The sequence below is a fragment of the Lactuca sativa genome, chromosome 5 (assembly GCF_002870075.4).
Source record: "Lactuca sativa cultivar Salinas chromosome 5, Lsat_Salinas_v11, whole genome shotgun sequence".
NCBI classification, from domain to species: domain Eukaryota; kingdom Viridiplantae; phylum Streptophyta; class Magnoliopsida; order Asterales; family Asteraceae; genus Lactuca; species Lactuca sativa.
This window is the reverse complement of record NC_056627.2, coordinates 85,735,110-85,749,545: the sequence shown is the minus strand read 5'-3', so window position 1 is coordinate 85,749,545 and position 14,436 is coordinate 85,735,110. Positions and strand designations below refer to the sequence as shown.

General features: G+C 37.5%; 1 protein-coding gene across 1 annotated transcript in view; it reads right to left on the bottom strand.

Moving 5' to 3' along the window:
- Positions 1–13,940, bottom strand: part of LOC128134162 (zinc finger BED domain-containing protein RICESLEEPER 2-like) — a 44,887-nt gene extending 30,947 nt beyond the window's left edge. Inside the window, exon 1 of the mRNA XM_052771630.1 lies at positions 13,545–13,940. Within this exon, the coding sequence (XP_052627590.1) occupies positions 13,545–13,940 (396 nt within the window). The remainder of the gene's footprint in view (positions 1–13,544) is intronic.
- Between the last annotated feature and the right edge of the window lie 496 nt (positions 13,941–14,436).

The window sequence follows — 14,436 nt, the reverse complement described above, 5'->3', positions numbered from 1 at the left end:
GATTAGGTTTCTAAGTTCATAACTATTTCTGGTATGTACTTGACCCGGTTGGCATGGTCCATTTGGGTTGCATGACATCATGACACTTGGATAGACAAAATGAGAAAAGAACACTTATGGTTTATTAATATATTATAAGTTCTAATATATTATTAATACTATTTAATTATTATTGATCAAGAATTAATTTGGAATTAATTTTGTGATAAAAAGAGATTAATTAAATATATGGGGTTGATTGTGTAAATCATCCATTCTTATATAGTGGGTTGATGATCCGTGATTTATTGAATTGGGCTAAAACCCATAGGGTGCTCCATGGATAGTCCATGGAGGTTAAAACCCATGGATCATGGAGGAAATGAAAAGCCATGTCAATTAGGGTTTACATGGTGTAACCCTACTTATGACACACTATATAAAGACCCAATGGGCTACCAAAATTGGCACTAAGTGATTAACAAGAGGGCTAGCCGATTTTGAGTGTTTGTGTACTTCTCTCAAAGTTTTTCCAAGAGTTTTGGTGTTGTGTGAAACACTCGTGGCATCACATTTGGGCTGCTAGGCTCACAAAGTTCTTAAGGAATCCAAGCAAGAAGAAAGGTATGTTCTTCTACTAGCTTTTATGTTTCAAGTTGCCCATGCTATGCTAGTTAGGTTAAGAGCCTTGGAAAAATCAAATTTGCATGTATCTTAGTAAAACATAGATCCAAGGTTTCAACGGTTGCATGTACACCTTAGGAGTGTTAGAATGCTCAAAAACCCTCCAGTGGTATCAAAGCCTAGGCTTGTTTTCTTGTTACTTGATGCAAATTGTTGAAGAAACTCGAAATTTTTGCATTCCGCTGAGTGAACTTGCCAAATACATAGGGGACTCGACAAGTCCATGCATATATTCATCCTACTCATCGAGTAGGTTCATGCACTCGACGAGTAGGAGGCCCAAAGTGTAGTTTTCTGAGTTTTGTTGCTGGAAATGGACTAGAATCATTACCCTAAACTGTTTTGGACTTATAAAACCTATTTTTTATGTGGTAATGATTATGCTAATCCATTTACAATGGCTATTATCAAAATTTCAAGTTTTATATGTGTTTATATGATTCTTGAAATTGTTGATATGAATATTTATACACTTATGAGTTTGGTAGATCATAGAAATTATTTGCAAAATTGTTTGTTAGTTTAATTCTTGATCTAAATGTTTTTAATGGATTACCAAAAGTCTTTCTTTTAAAGCCCATTAAGAACACATAAGTTACATAAAATGAAGAGTCTTGATTTTAATAAACTATTAACTCATAAGTTATGAAGTTGAAAAGTTTTGAATAGTTGAAAAACTTGCCCTCAAGTTTTGGAACATGTAAAGTCACTTTAGAAAACTTTAGCTCCAACCCCTAGGATATTAAAAGTTAAAATTCAACCCTTACTTTATAATATTATAATATTATATATATATATATATATATATATATATATATATATATATATATATATATATATATATATATATATATATATAAGAACAAGTCGTTTTACCGTTAGTAGGCGTCATTCACGAAGCCGGTCTATAAGGGGGGGGGGGGGGGGGGGGGGTATAAGGTTGTTTCCTATAAAATGGCAACTTAATGGGTGTCCACTCTCACCCACCGCTTCCTTGACTTGTGGATGGTCGTTAGCCGAACGGGTAAGACAATGACTTTAATTCTCATTAAAAGTATAATCATATTATATAGTAACTAAATGTTTTATAAATTCCCAATCTTAGTTAGTTTAGGAAAATGTGAATTTGGTGCTAACCCATGAAATTACACTTTGCACCTTCCTTAAATCGTTAGTGGAGCATGTGTGGTTAACCGACACACTAACTTGGATTTAAGAAGGTTGGAAAAGGGTGCCTGAAGGTTTATCATAGATTGGTGGAGCGCGTATGGTTAACCGACACATCGATTAGGTGATAAACATTAAGAGTACCAAGTAATTTGCATGGTTATTCACACCTTGTTTTGTGATCCTCGGCATCCCGGTCACAAAACTTGATGGGCACTATCGAGATTGAAACATGCCATTGAAAAGTTCAATGAATCTCAAAAGAATCTAGGAGTTTCAAAAACCAATTAAAACCTAATAATTCATTTCGTTTTCATGTTGGAAACTGGTGAATCGTGATTCACCTACCTTTAAAAATTTTATAGCTTGGATTACGGCATCCATCTTCTAAGTTATAAAATATTGTGTTGGGTCCTAGCCTTAATATTACATTCGGGTGCCTTATTAAGGACTATCTTTATATCTAATCTAAGACTTGTCTTTCTTCCTTTTCAGATGTCTTCCAACAATGCTGCTTCTGGCTCAAATCCTACTGTCTCCTTCTTTCTCATGAACCTTTGTGGGAGAGTCATCTTTGATGGGACTAATTTTAATGATTGGATTAGGAACATAAGGATGGTCACTCGCTATGAGGACACGTAATATGTCCTCGACAAGGAGCTGAAGGATCTTGATGAGTCTACTGCTACTCCCGAGGAGATCGTTGACTTTAGGGCACATGAGAGAGAAGCTACCAAAGTGGCATGTTTCATGTTGGCCATGATGACAGTCGAGCTCCAAAAGTCCTATGAGGACTTTTATCCTTTTGTGATGCACCAGGATTTGATGGACATATACTATTAGAGTGTTCGTCAAGAACGATATGAAATAATCTCCTCCATGGTAACAACCCGAATGAAAGATGGTGAACCCATCACGGGCCACATGCAGAAAATGCAAAGGTTTGTGAGCCGTCTGCTGAAGTTGAATGTGAACTTCCATGAGGAGTTGGTTATTGTTATCATACTGCACTACTTACCTTCTTGTTATGATCAATTCCGAATGACCTATCATATGAACAAGGAGGAGGTCACACTCAACAAAATTCCAGGGAAGAAGAGGAAGAGCCCTTCGAAGGGTACCAAGGGAAAGTATCTTGATGACTCCTCTTCAAGTAGAACCAAAAGTGGTTATGTCATTCCTTCTGCCAACCCTAAAGAGGCTGAATGCTTCTATTGCCATGAAAAGGTACACTGGAAGCGAAACTGCCAAAGTACTTCTAACATGTTAAGGATAGGAAAGTAAAACCCAACCATGCAGGTATTTACACAATATTGTCTAATAACTCACCCTATTCTAATTCTTGGGTCCTTGATACAGATTGTGGTATTCACATATGTTCTGATTTGCGGGGACTAAGAAAAAGTGAGAATGTGGAGCACGGGAAGATAAACTTAATCATAGGAAATAGGAAAGCTTCACCTGTCACCAAGATTGGAGTTTATTCTTTGTTGCTAAGTAGTGGGTTAACATTAGATTTGAATAAATGTTGTTACTTGTCTGAAATGTCGAGAAATATTATTTCCTTTCACGGTTTGTACAAACAAGGATTTACTTTTACATTTGATGATGAATGTGGTGGTCTTCATGCTTTCTATAATAATGTTCTTTATTTTAAAGAATTACCTTGTGATGGTGTATATGAAACTGTGTCGAGTATAGGTAACCTAGGAAATAATGTGTTGTCTATCGATTCTTCCACTAGCTTGGATAAAGCATCATTTGAAGGGTTTTGAGCATTCTAACACTCCTATGGTGTACATGCAACCCTATAAACCTTGGATCTGTGCTTTCTCAATTATACATGCAAATATTCAGTATTCCAAGGTTTCATCCTAACTAGCATAATATGAAGCAACTCTACTACAAAAGTCTAGTTAGATGACATACCTTTTGATTGAGCTTGAAGTCTTGATCTTTAAGAGCTTAGCCCCAATAGTGTGGAAGCCTCAAGTGGAATCACAAATAACCAAAAATACCTTGGAAAACTTGAGAGAATAAAATGCACACTAGAAATCGGCCCACTCTTGCATCCTCATACACTAGTACCATTTCATGTGTCAAAGACCTCTTTATATAGTATGGAGGATTATGGTTACATTCATGTAAACCCTAATACCCATGACCTTTCGTTTCCATATGAACCATGAGTTAAAAAAAAAACTCCATGGACTATCTATGCAAGCTTAGCCCAACCTAAATGAACTTGGCCCATGCTATATATATAAGAGTCCATCTTTAATTAGTTCCTTTTGATCACTAAATTAATTCATGATCAATACTAATTACATAATATGATTCCATATTAATATATTAGAATTTATAATATATTACTATAAATCATAAACATACTATTCTCAAAAGACTATCCATATAAATTGTTTCGGTGAAGTGCTACCCAAATGGACCATGATATTCTCGGGTCGAATACATACCAATAATAGTTATGAGCTTAGAAATCTAATTCAACAGTCTCCCACTTGGATAAGTCTAAAACTATTATTGCATATGACTCCAAGATCCCGACTAGCAATCCTAGCTCTTAAAGCCGCTGTCGAACTCTGACCTAGTCAAATGATTTGGACATTAGATAAGGGATCATATATTCCTCCATTCTATATATCATATGGACTAAGACATGGATTATAATCATTCTATGTGTCCATTTGTTGTTTCTTGATTTCCGATTTATGACGACTGACTAATTAAACAAATCAAATCAGTCCAGGCTTGGCCAAGCACTTAGGTGTGTCCTCACTAAATCATTGAGGGGCCCACATATAACGCTTTTATCCCTTCAAGGGTAAGAGGAATGGATAAACTTCGACTCACATGCTTGTTCTACTACTTGTTGAATCATACATAAATGCACGTTCTATAACATCAAGTTACCAATGCGTTTTCGCACAATCAATGTATAAACAAATCATAGTCAACAAGTCATATCTCTAGGTTTGAAGAATATAAGATATTATAGTCTCATGATCACTCGTGATAAAATCCATGAAGTGATTCACATGAGCGTGGGTTTAATCCAATACTTAGAACTTATGAGCACTGAAGAATGTTGTAGCAACTCTTGCTATGTCCAACACTTTAGACTTCTACAAGCCAACTTCATGAAAGTCTTCATTCATACATACTTCCAACATATGACTGACTGTGGAGAATTTGAATAACCCAGTTACTCGGGAACTCAAAACATGCAAAGTGAAACACAAGAATAATACTAATGCAATATGGCTCCAAGCACCTTTGAGAGTAAATAGAACACCTTTTATTTAAACACCATATTGATTACTCATTATTCATTGTATAATGTTTCAAATTTATCAACTCAATAGTTGAATTAAAAAAATAGTTGTCTCATGCTCCAAGCATGTACACTATGTTTTCTAAACAATAGTTATGCTATACACCAAGTATGCACACTATGTTTGTCTATCATCCTTACCATGTGAAATAGACCAATTGAACATGATTCCAATGATGCTCATTTCGCAAACCCAAATCCTAACCGTAAATGTAAGAATTCCAAATTCCTGCCATTTACCGAAATCTATTAGATTCTAAACTTATATGCATTGATCCTGTCATAATGAATATGAAAAAAGTCACAAATACTTGGCAACAAACATTACAAAGTATTCCAATGGAAATCCTTCCATGGAAACGAAGTCTCAAATTCAAAGTACATTGCTTTGAACATCCTTCTTGCACTAAGTTTCATAATCTTACACAGATTTAATGAATAACTTCCACCTACGGGAACATTTCCATATTCCCATTTTGACTATCACTTCTGAACAAGAGTAGCCTCTTTTCAGAATATGTCAATATGGTCCTTTCCAAAAATTTACACCATACTTCCACTGTCCATGAGCAACAAATATTTGGTGAACCTCAGATTGTCCTTGACAATTGCTTAATCATCTAAGTCATATCCAATTCTAGACCTTTTCCCCTCTTAATGCCCTAGGCATTTGGAAAATTTAGAACGATAAATATTATAGCACATGTAATCGATCCTATACCCAAAGAATATGGGACACGATTCATGATGTCTCACATAAAGACATGATCCTAGATTAGTCTTTTGCTACAATATTTTTTATTTTTATTTGCCATGTTTTCATAATTCAACTATGAAGAAGGATGTCATAATCATAATCGAATTTGTGAATGCAATATATATAGAATTTGCTTAAGTTGAACCATTCCAACATAAAATTCATATATATATATATATATATATATATATATATATATATATATATATATATATATATATATATATATATATATATATATATATCCTTGACTAAAGATGATTAAAATCTCAATCTAAGAATTGAAATGAAGTATAATTTCCTCTCCCTTAATTATAGCAAAACAACTTTTTCCAATTAAAACTTTTGTTTTCTATAATTAACATTGCTAACTTGCAACACTTATTATAATTATCATGCTCCCACTAACATGATGATTATTAGCATAACACTTATGCTCCTACTAGCTTTGACATGTACTCAGAAATTAGCTGGACTTCTAGAAATCAATACTTTATTGACTTTCTTACCAAAGTTCAAATTTCTGATACGAGATGCTTTGATAAAACTTTATCAAAATCATACACCTTTCCTAAGATAGCACACATGTGTGTCTAAACAATTTTAGAACCATGAAAAGGGATGTCGTGATCATAGTCACAATTGTTTAGACCTTTGCCATTTCTCACATGTCCATGTTAGTGTGTCGGTTAACCACACACGCTCCACTAACGACTTTGAGAATGCAAATATCACAATTGCTATCTAGTTAAAATCACTTAGTGAAAGCATTTCCTCACCATCATTTTCATGAATCGGAGAGAAACCGTATGAAACTTAGATTTTATGGTGTATGTCTTCCTATCCATGTGAATTTGTCAAAACCATAATCACAAGACAAGGTTAGTGACAAATCCAAACTCATATGGACTGAACTTGTGCAGTCTTAACTTCTTGCTACCTGGCAGCACAAGGGCCTGCCATTGCTTCCAAGTTGTTATGCAACCAATTGAGAACTCTTAGAACTCATATGCAAAGCCAACTTTAACTAGAGTGGGCATAGAAGTAGGAATATGTCAACACGATAGGTTATAAACCTCAAGTCGTGTGCTAGTGATAAGCTACAGGTTTTATTTTTGATTAGATCTTGAAACTCTTTTAGGATCTTTTAGACTCCCAATGTCCTCTTGAAATATAAGACTCTCTTGCGAAGACTTTTTCCTTGACAAACAAATATTCAAGAGATAGTGCAGATTCTTATCAATACAAACACTTCACACAATTGGCCTTAGTTGGTCTTTGTTTTATCCAAAACATCACAGCTTACCAATTTCAAATGTAGAAGAGTAGAACACATTTTACTCTTACATTTGACAAGTGTTAATAAACCTTCTTTAATATGTATCACTCAAGTTACAATCTTGGAGTATGACTCTAAGACTTGTTTTGGAACGAAGTATGACTCATCTTCTTGGTTTAACCACTTCAACAATTCATGACTCCTCTTCTTAGCCATAAGAATGCACTAGGATGTCCTTAGAGGATGAATTGTGATATGGTCTCACAATTATTAAGATGATCATAAAACATGATACTAAAGTACTCTTCCAGCTTTTCATATTTGAGAAACTTTTATCTTTCTATCAAATTTGATTCTTCTCATTCGTTCTGCCATACATCGAGACTTTTCCAATGCTTCAGAATTATACTTAAACTTGTAAGTATAACCATATTTACTAAACTTTAGTAAATCACGATGAATAGTCTTATCGATCTTTTGTGGTGGGCTTAACCAGTGCACAAGAATGTGTACTCGATCCCTTAGTCCTTCACTTGACTCACATATACATGTGAACAAGGAATTAATTTTCCAAAGATGAAAATTCTCATTCATCATACAACTTTCATGATTCCAAGTTTCGGACCAATTAAAAACTTAGGTGATGAGAATCTTTCCTTATTTGGTAAATTTAGACATTGCCACAAATGAAAGAATCAAATTCATATTTACATTATTCCTAGAAACATACAAACATCAATTTTCCATAAATGCCATTGCAAGGAGATATAAAATATAGTAAAACAAAATTTTATTTATTTATAAATGCGGAAAAAAAAACTTTTTCCTTACAATGCAACTTTAAACGAAAACTATGCTATTACATATTTTCTAGCAATCTATCATAACTCCTAAGTATTAGCTCAAGAATCCGATCTTCGAACCATACGATTGAAATCCAACTTCGCGATTAGATTCAACATACTATTCCTTTAAGTTTCCTTCCCTTTGCTTGATCCTTCTAAACATCAAAATGTAAGCGAGTCACACTTTGTATTAAGAATCATGAATTAGGAACTTAACAGAGTTAGATAGTGGACTTACCTGAAGCAGAGTCAAACTTTTTGATTCTTCCTTCTTTCAGATCTTTCAGGTAGCCAGGACAGCTTCGCAACCAATGCCCCTTCTCTTGACAATGAAAACATGTAAACTCTTTGGGAATGGTACACGGGACTATTACAGACTTAGCTTTTCCCTTTACCTTTTGGTAAACCGGGTTGACCAAGACCGATCCCTTTCCATTGGGAAGAGAAAGTTTTTCTGGACTTTCAATGTTAACATTGTCAATTGTGACAACCGTCAAATTCTGGTCAAGTCAAAGTCAAATAAAGTCAACAAGTCAAACTGGTCACCTCAGTTAACCCTTGTATACTAGGGTTTACGTTATGTAATTACTAAAAAACTCGCTATTTTTATGAGAAAACATCAATTGGAAAATTCGTATGTTTGAATTTCTATAGCCGTGAATATGCTAAACATCGAACCAAAGCGATAAAACACTATTGCACACTCATCGAGAGTGTGTAAGGTCCTTGATCATGGCTTAACGAGGCTTACGGACCTTGCGTTGCGGAGCCAAACACTCACAAATGTCTCACACGAAACCTCTCTCAATCGTTTTCACTCTATCTCTCTTTATCTAGAATCTCTCCCAAATCTCTCTAAGTATGAGAAATCTCTCCCAAATCTCTCTCTATATGAGGAATCTCTCCAAGTATGTGAAATCTCTCCCAAATCTCTCTTTGTATGAGAAATCTCTCCAAGTATGTGAAATCTCTCTTTGTATGAGAAATCTCTCCAAGTATGTGAAATCTCTCCTAAATCTCTCCAAGAATGTGGAATCTCTCCCAAATCTCTCTTCGTATGAGAAATCTCTTCAAGTATGTCAAATCTCTCCCAAATCTCTCCAAGAATGTGGAATCTCTCCCAAATCTCTCTCCATATGAGAAATCTCTCCAAGTATGTCAAATCTCTCCCAAATCTCTCTCAAAACCTCTTTTGGTTTTTCGTAATCAATTGGGGCGTCCCGACACTTGATTTGGTGAAAAACCATGCGAAACGGGAAGATACCTTGGAAAATAGCCTCTTAGGGTCGGAGTCCTTCTATAGGGATCAAACCCTTCTTGAACCAAGGTCAAAGGAGTCAGGCCGAGGAGACCGCTGCCATCCAAAGCCGCAGCCAAGGAGACCGCAGCCATCCGAAGCCGCAGCCAAGGAGACCGCAGCCGTCCAGTCGCAGCCAAGGGGACCGTAGCCATCCAGCCGCAACGAGCCTCGCCTTCTGACCGCATCAAGCCTTCAGACCGCAGTCCCTTCTCCTCGGATCCTCCTCAGCAGCCGAGCCACTCCGGTTCCAAGGCTGTTGATGACCACACCCTTGCCTAGAACTTCGGATTTCACCCGGTTTTCGACCCCAACTCCGTTTTAAGCCCGTTTTTCATCATTTAACGCGGGATTTTCTCCAAAAATCATATTTTAACATATAAGACCCTAAATATTCATAATTTAGACATATTTTTATGGAAATATTTATTTAAGAATAGAATCTATTAAGTGAGATCTTGAAGTGGAGTGTGGATCTTGCCATAATATTTGACACAAACAACCACCCCATACCCATTTCTTTGACCAGCTATTGTACTCCCCACCACTCCTAGTCACCTCATGGTACTACCCCACTCATTTCTCAGCAACTCACGTCCAAATGAGTTGGGAAATCCTCTCTCTCACTCTTCACTTCACTCAATTTCCTCATTTCCACCAAGTATCAAACACCAATTTTCTCTCAAATCCTCTCACTCAAATTCGAGACTTAAAGGCTGGTCATCAAGTTTTCTCTCATTTTTGGTAAGTTTCATCACCCTCCATATGGTTATTACACTCCTTTTTACTCAAATCATTGATTCCTTACACAAACATCATCACATTCATGTTAGATCTTCGAATCTTCAAGTGATCCTTCAAGTGTTCTTGAGTTGAACACTTCTCTTCTTCAACACTCATCTACTGAAACCACTCAAGGTGAGTTCATACCCCTATATTTTCATGTTTTCTTCAGTTTTTAGAGGGGGGGGGGGGGGGGGAATACAAGTTAAAACATCAAGAACAACAATAAACTTTCCCAACAACTTTCATCAGAAAAGTTGGACTCCATTCACGGACTGTTTTGGGCAACTTAAACATTTTAGTTTTCAAAACTGTTTTAGGTGCATGTAGTTCCAGTTCTTAGCTTTAAAATGACTACTTGCACATCTCCATACTATTTTTCTACAGTTTATGGTGATTTTTACAAAACTGCCTAACATTTCGAACATCAATCCAGACCAGTCTGTGATTATGGACTTTTTCACATAGGTTGGAGGTCATTAAAATTCATAATAAAAATTATGAACAAACAAGACTCATTTCCCAAACTCCCAGAATTTGCGGATTCTGATTTGGACCTTTGATGATTTTTCTATAAATTTTCTAAGAACAGTAAATGAAAATATTAACAAGAGAAAAATGCTATCAATTTCATTTCACCTTGTAACATGTTGAGCAAGGTGTATATCCTTATGTTAAAATATGTTCTTACAAATAGATGACATTTTGACTTAGTATGTAGCCATACATCCGAAAACAAATGGATTTTTACCTACAAAAGTGTGGTAATTAATTTGTTGTTATAATGCATGTTGCTTCACTTTAGTAAAAAGTACATATACATATCGGTAAACAAAAGGGTTTTTACCTTCACAAATACACTAGTTAACCATAATAAACAAAATTATAACTATTACATTTAAATGTTTTGATAAACTATAATAGGTATGGTTTATGTTTCCATTAACACATCAAACACATTTCAGAAGGTTTTATTCTCACAGAAAAAGGTTTTACACTCACGCACACCACACGTAAACTTGTTAACTTAAATTGTGAGACATTTTCTTCCCGTACGTCTGAGTGCGGGATCCAAATTCCTGGTAGCTATATCCAGAGTCTCTTGTCGGGAGAACGTGATAATTATTTATAGATCTATATTGGGTTAGACACCCCACACCTGAGCTGCATGCAATAGCTAGACCGGCAGGTCTGTGGTTACAAATGTCATATCAGTTTCACGACGCCTGAGAAACTATAACATCCCAAAAATACAGGCCAAAATTTTCATTTTTAAATACGTCATTATAAAACCAACAGTGTAATAAAACATTTGCAATATCATGTCGTGTCAAAACCAAAGTAGAAATAATCAAACATGTTATCATAGAGCAATATCAGAGTGTAATCCCAAAGATCTCATGTATGGAAGACCATAGTGTGATGCACTGCGATCAAGCCGGCTCCTTTCCTTTAAGCACGAAGTACCTGAAACCAAAACTGAAAACCGTAAGCACGAAGCTTAGTGAGTTCCCCCATCATACCACATACCACACAATCATATAACATACATATATACTGTCAGGCATATCTAGGTGCCCGACCTCCCCCTTTGGTCCTCTCGACTGGATACTGCCTAGCATATCTGGGTGCTAGCCTCCTCTTCGGTCCTCTCAACCGAATAATGCCTAGCATACCTGGGTGCTGGGCTCCCCTTCGGTCCTCTCGATCGGACACTACCTAGCATATCTAGGTGCTGGCCTCCCCTTTAGTATCTTTCAACCGGTAACCGGGGACTATTTCACGCCTAACACTACCACATAAAAGCATATCATAAACACATAAGTCATATACTGCCTAGCATATCTGGGTGCTGGCCTACCCTTCGGTCTTGTCTACTGGTAAGTGGGGACTATTTCACCCCCTGCTACTACCAACTAATATCATATCACATATATCATAATCTTTCTAGCATAATTGGGTACTAATCTACCCCTTCGGCCCTATCGACCGGTAACCGGGGACTATTTCACCCCCTACTACCACTATCACATAACATCATATCATGCTAGCACATAAACATAACAGGTAGTAGCAAACATAGCCAATTATCACAAAGACAATCATCTAACAACAATTCCTACTGGTGGGCCGGCATTGTGGTCGTAGACCCACCACTACTGGAAGGTAACTCACCTCACACTGCTGAAGTCCCGTAGACATAATCCCACACTGCTGAAGTCCTGCAGACTCAACCCCGGCTGCTGGCTGACAGATTCCCGAATTGTCAACACCAAAATAACACCCAATTAATAATTAGGCTCCACTACATAACCATGAGTACATACTTTGGATAATTACTACGTTACCCTAGGCTTGGCTTATTTAAGCCCAAGGCCCAATCCTTAGGCCTAAAGTCCACTAGGAAATCAAAGCCCAGCATATGGCCCAATTTTCTAAATTGGGCCCAAACCCTTACAAGGTCTTACCATAAGGCCCAACCATTTAGTCCAGTCCAACATTCAACATTCTAATGGCCTAATATCACATAATCATAAAGGCCCAAACTATGGCCCATCTATGGCCCAATTTCCAAATTAGGCCCAAGCCCCTTACATGGGCCTTACCCTAGGCCCATTAAATTACTCTAGACCATTTGCCAGATCTAGGATACTCCATTTAATAACCCAATCATCAAGGCCCAATAGAAAGGCCCAACAATAACCCAAGTGAAATTAGGGTTTCACATAAAATGATGATTAGGGTTAAGTTTCCATTAAGGACTTAATCCATTAAGTCCAATATTGCTTTGATTAATTTCCACCAATGATTGTTATTTAATATTCCAAGTTATCAAATAATTCCCGTGTGTCCTGATTAATTCCCCAAATTAAGGTTTTATCGTCATTAGGGTTTCCAACCCAAATACTAGTCCATTTATTAATTTGTTGGGCTTTTAGGTCAATTAGGGCTTTATTGGGCCTATTAAGCCCACTAGAATAATATTAAAGCCCATTAGAGTCCATTAAGCTTTATTGGGCCCATTAGAGCTTACAAGGCCGACTAGGGTTTCAAGCACCCCTCCCAAGCAAATCCACTCACAACGCAAACACACCGCCACCCGACACGGCGGCAGGAGGCGGCATCCACCACCCTAAGGTGGTGGTTTTCAGTTTCCTTCCATTATTTCCATTTTACAATTTACAATGAAAATACCAAAATAAACACACATGCCTATTACACTAAAATAACAAACACACACAGCCACCTTGTGGTGGCCGGCGGTGGCAGATGGTGGCAGCCACCACCCTATGGTGGTGGTGATGCCTTTTCCGAGGACTCCGGCCAAACACCCACACACACATCGACTGAAACATGCACTTCTTCATTCCTTTACTCAGAGAGGGAAGCCAACCACCCACTTTGTGGCATAAGCCAGCGGCAACAAGGTAATGGCCACCACGGCGGCTGCCATGGTGGTTTCCACGCTTTTCTGGCCAACAGTAAGCAGGCATACACGCACGGAGACGAGCTGAGCAAGGAAACGCAACCCAACTCGACAGGTGATAACCCACACGAACTCGACAGCCCTTTGGGGTTGTGACCATGAATGGAGCAACAGAAACGAGCCCTTGGCGGCGGATGGAGCAAAAGGAAAAGAAAAGAACGGCGGCAACATGACGAGTTCGAAATGGGCAGCGGTCACAGGCCATCTCCGGCCATACACGACATAACCGACGGCAACAGGTGGTGGAATGGTGGCCTTCGTCGACAAAATAGTTGGCGGAGACGAGAGCTATCGAACTCGGAGATGCCATCGGCGGTTAAGGGGCTTCTATGGTGATGGCGGCAATCGGAAATAAAGGAGGAGGGTAGCGGCCTTGCTGATCAGGAAAACGGGGAAGTGAAAAGGGTTGGTGGCGGCCGCATTTGATTCTAGGTTTAGGGTTGCAAGTGACAGGAAAAGCAAGGAATTTATACCCAGATCCCAAAAATTTTCCCATAATAACATGACTAGTCCCTCCTTGTAATATTCTTTTCAAAACAAATCCCACATTTACCAACTAGACCCCGCCATCAAAAAATATTTCCAATCAAGTCCAAAATGTTACCATTCCTACCCTGGCTTCAAGAATGTTTTCCAAATCAAATTTCATAATTTACACAACAACCCCTCACTCAATGAGTCCTTTCAACATAGGTCCAGAATTTACTCTTTTAACCCCAGTCACTCTAGATCCTTTCAAATTAAATCCCATAAATTATCAGACAGCCCCCAATATCTTAATTATGACATAATCAATCCTTCCACCT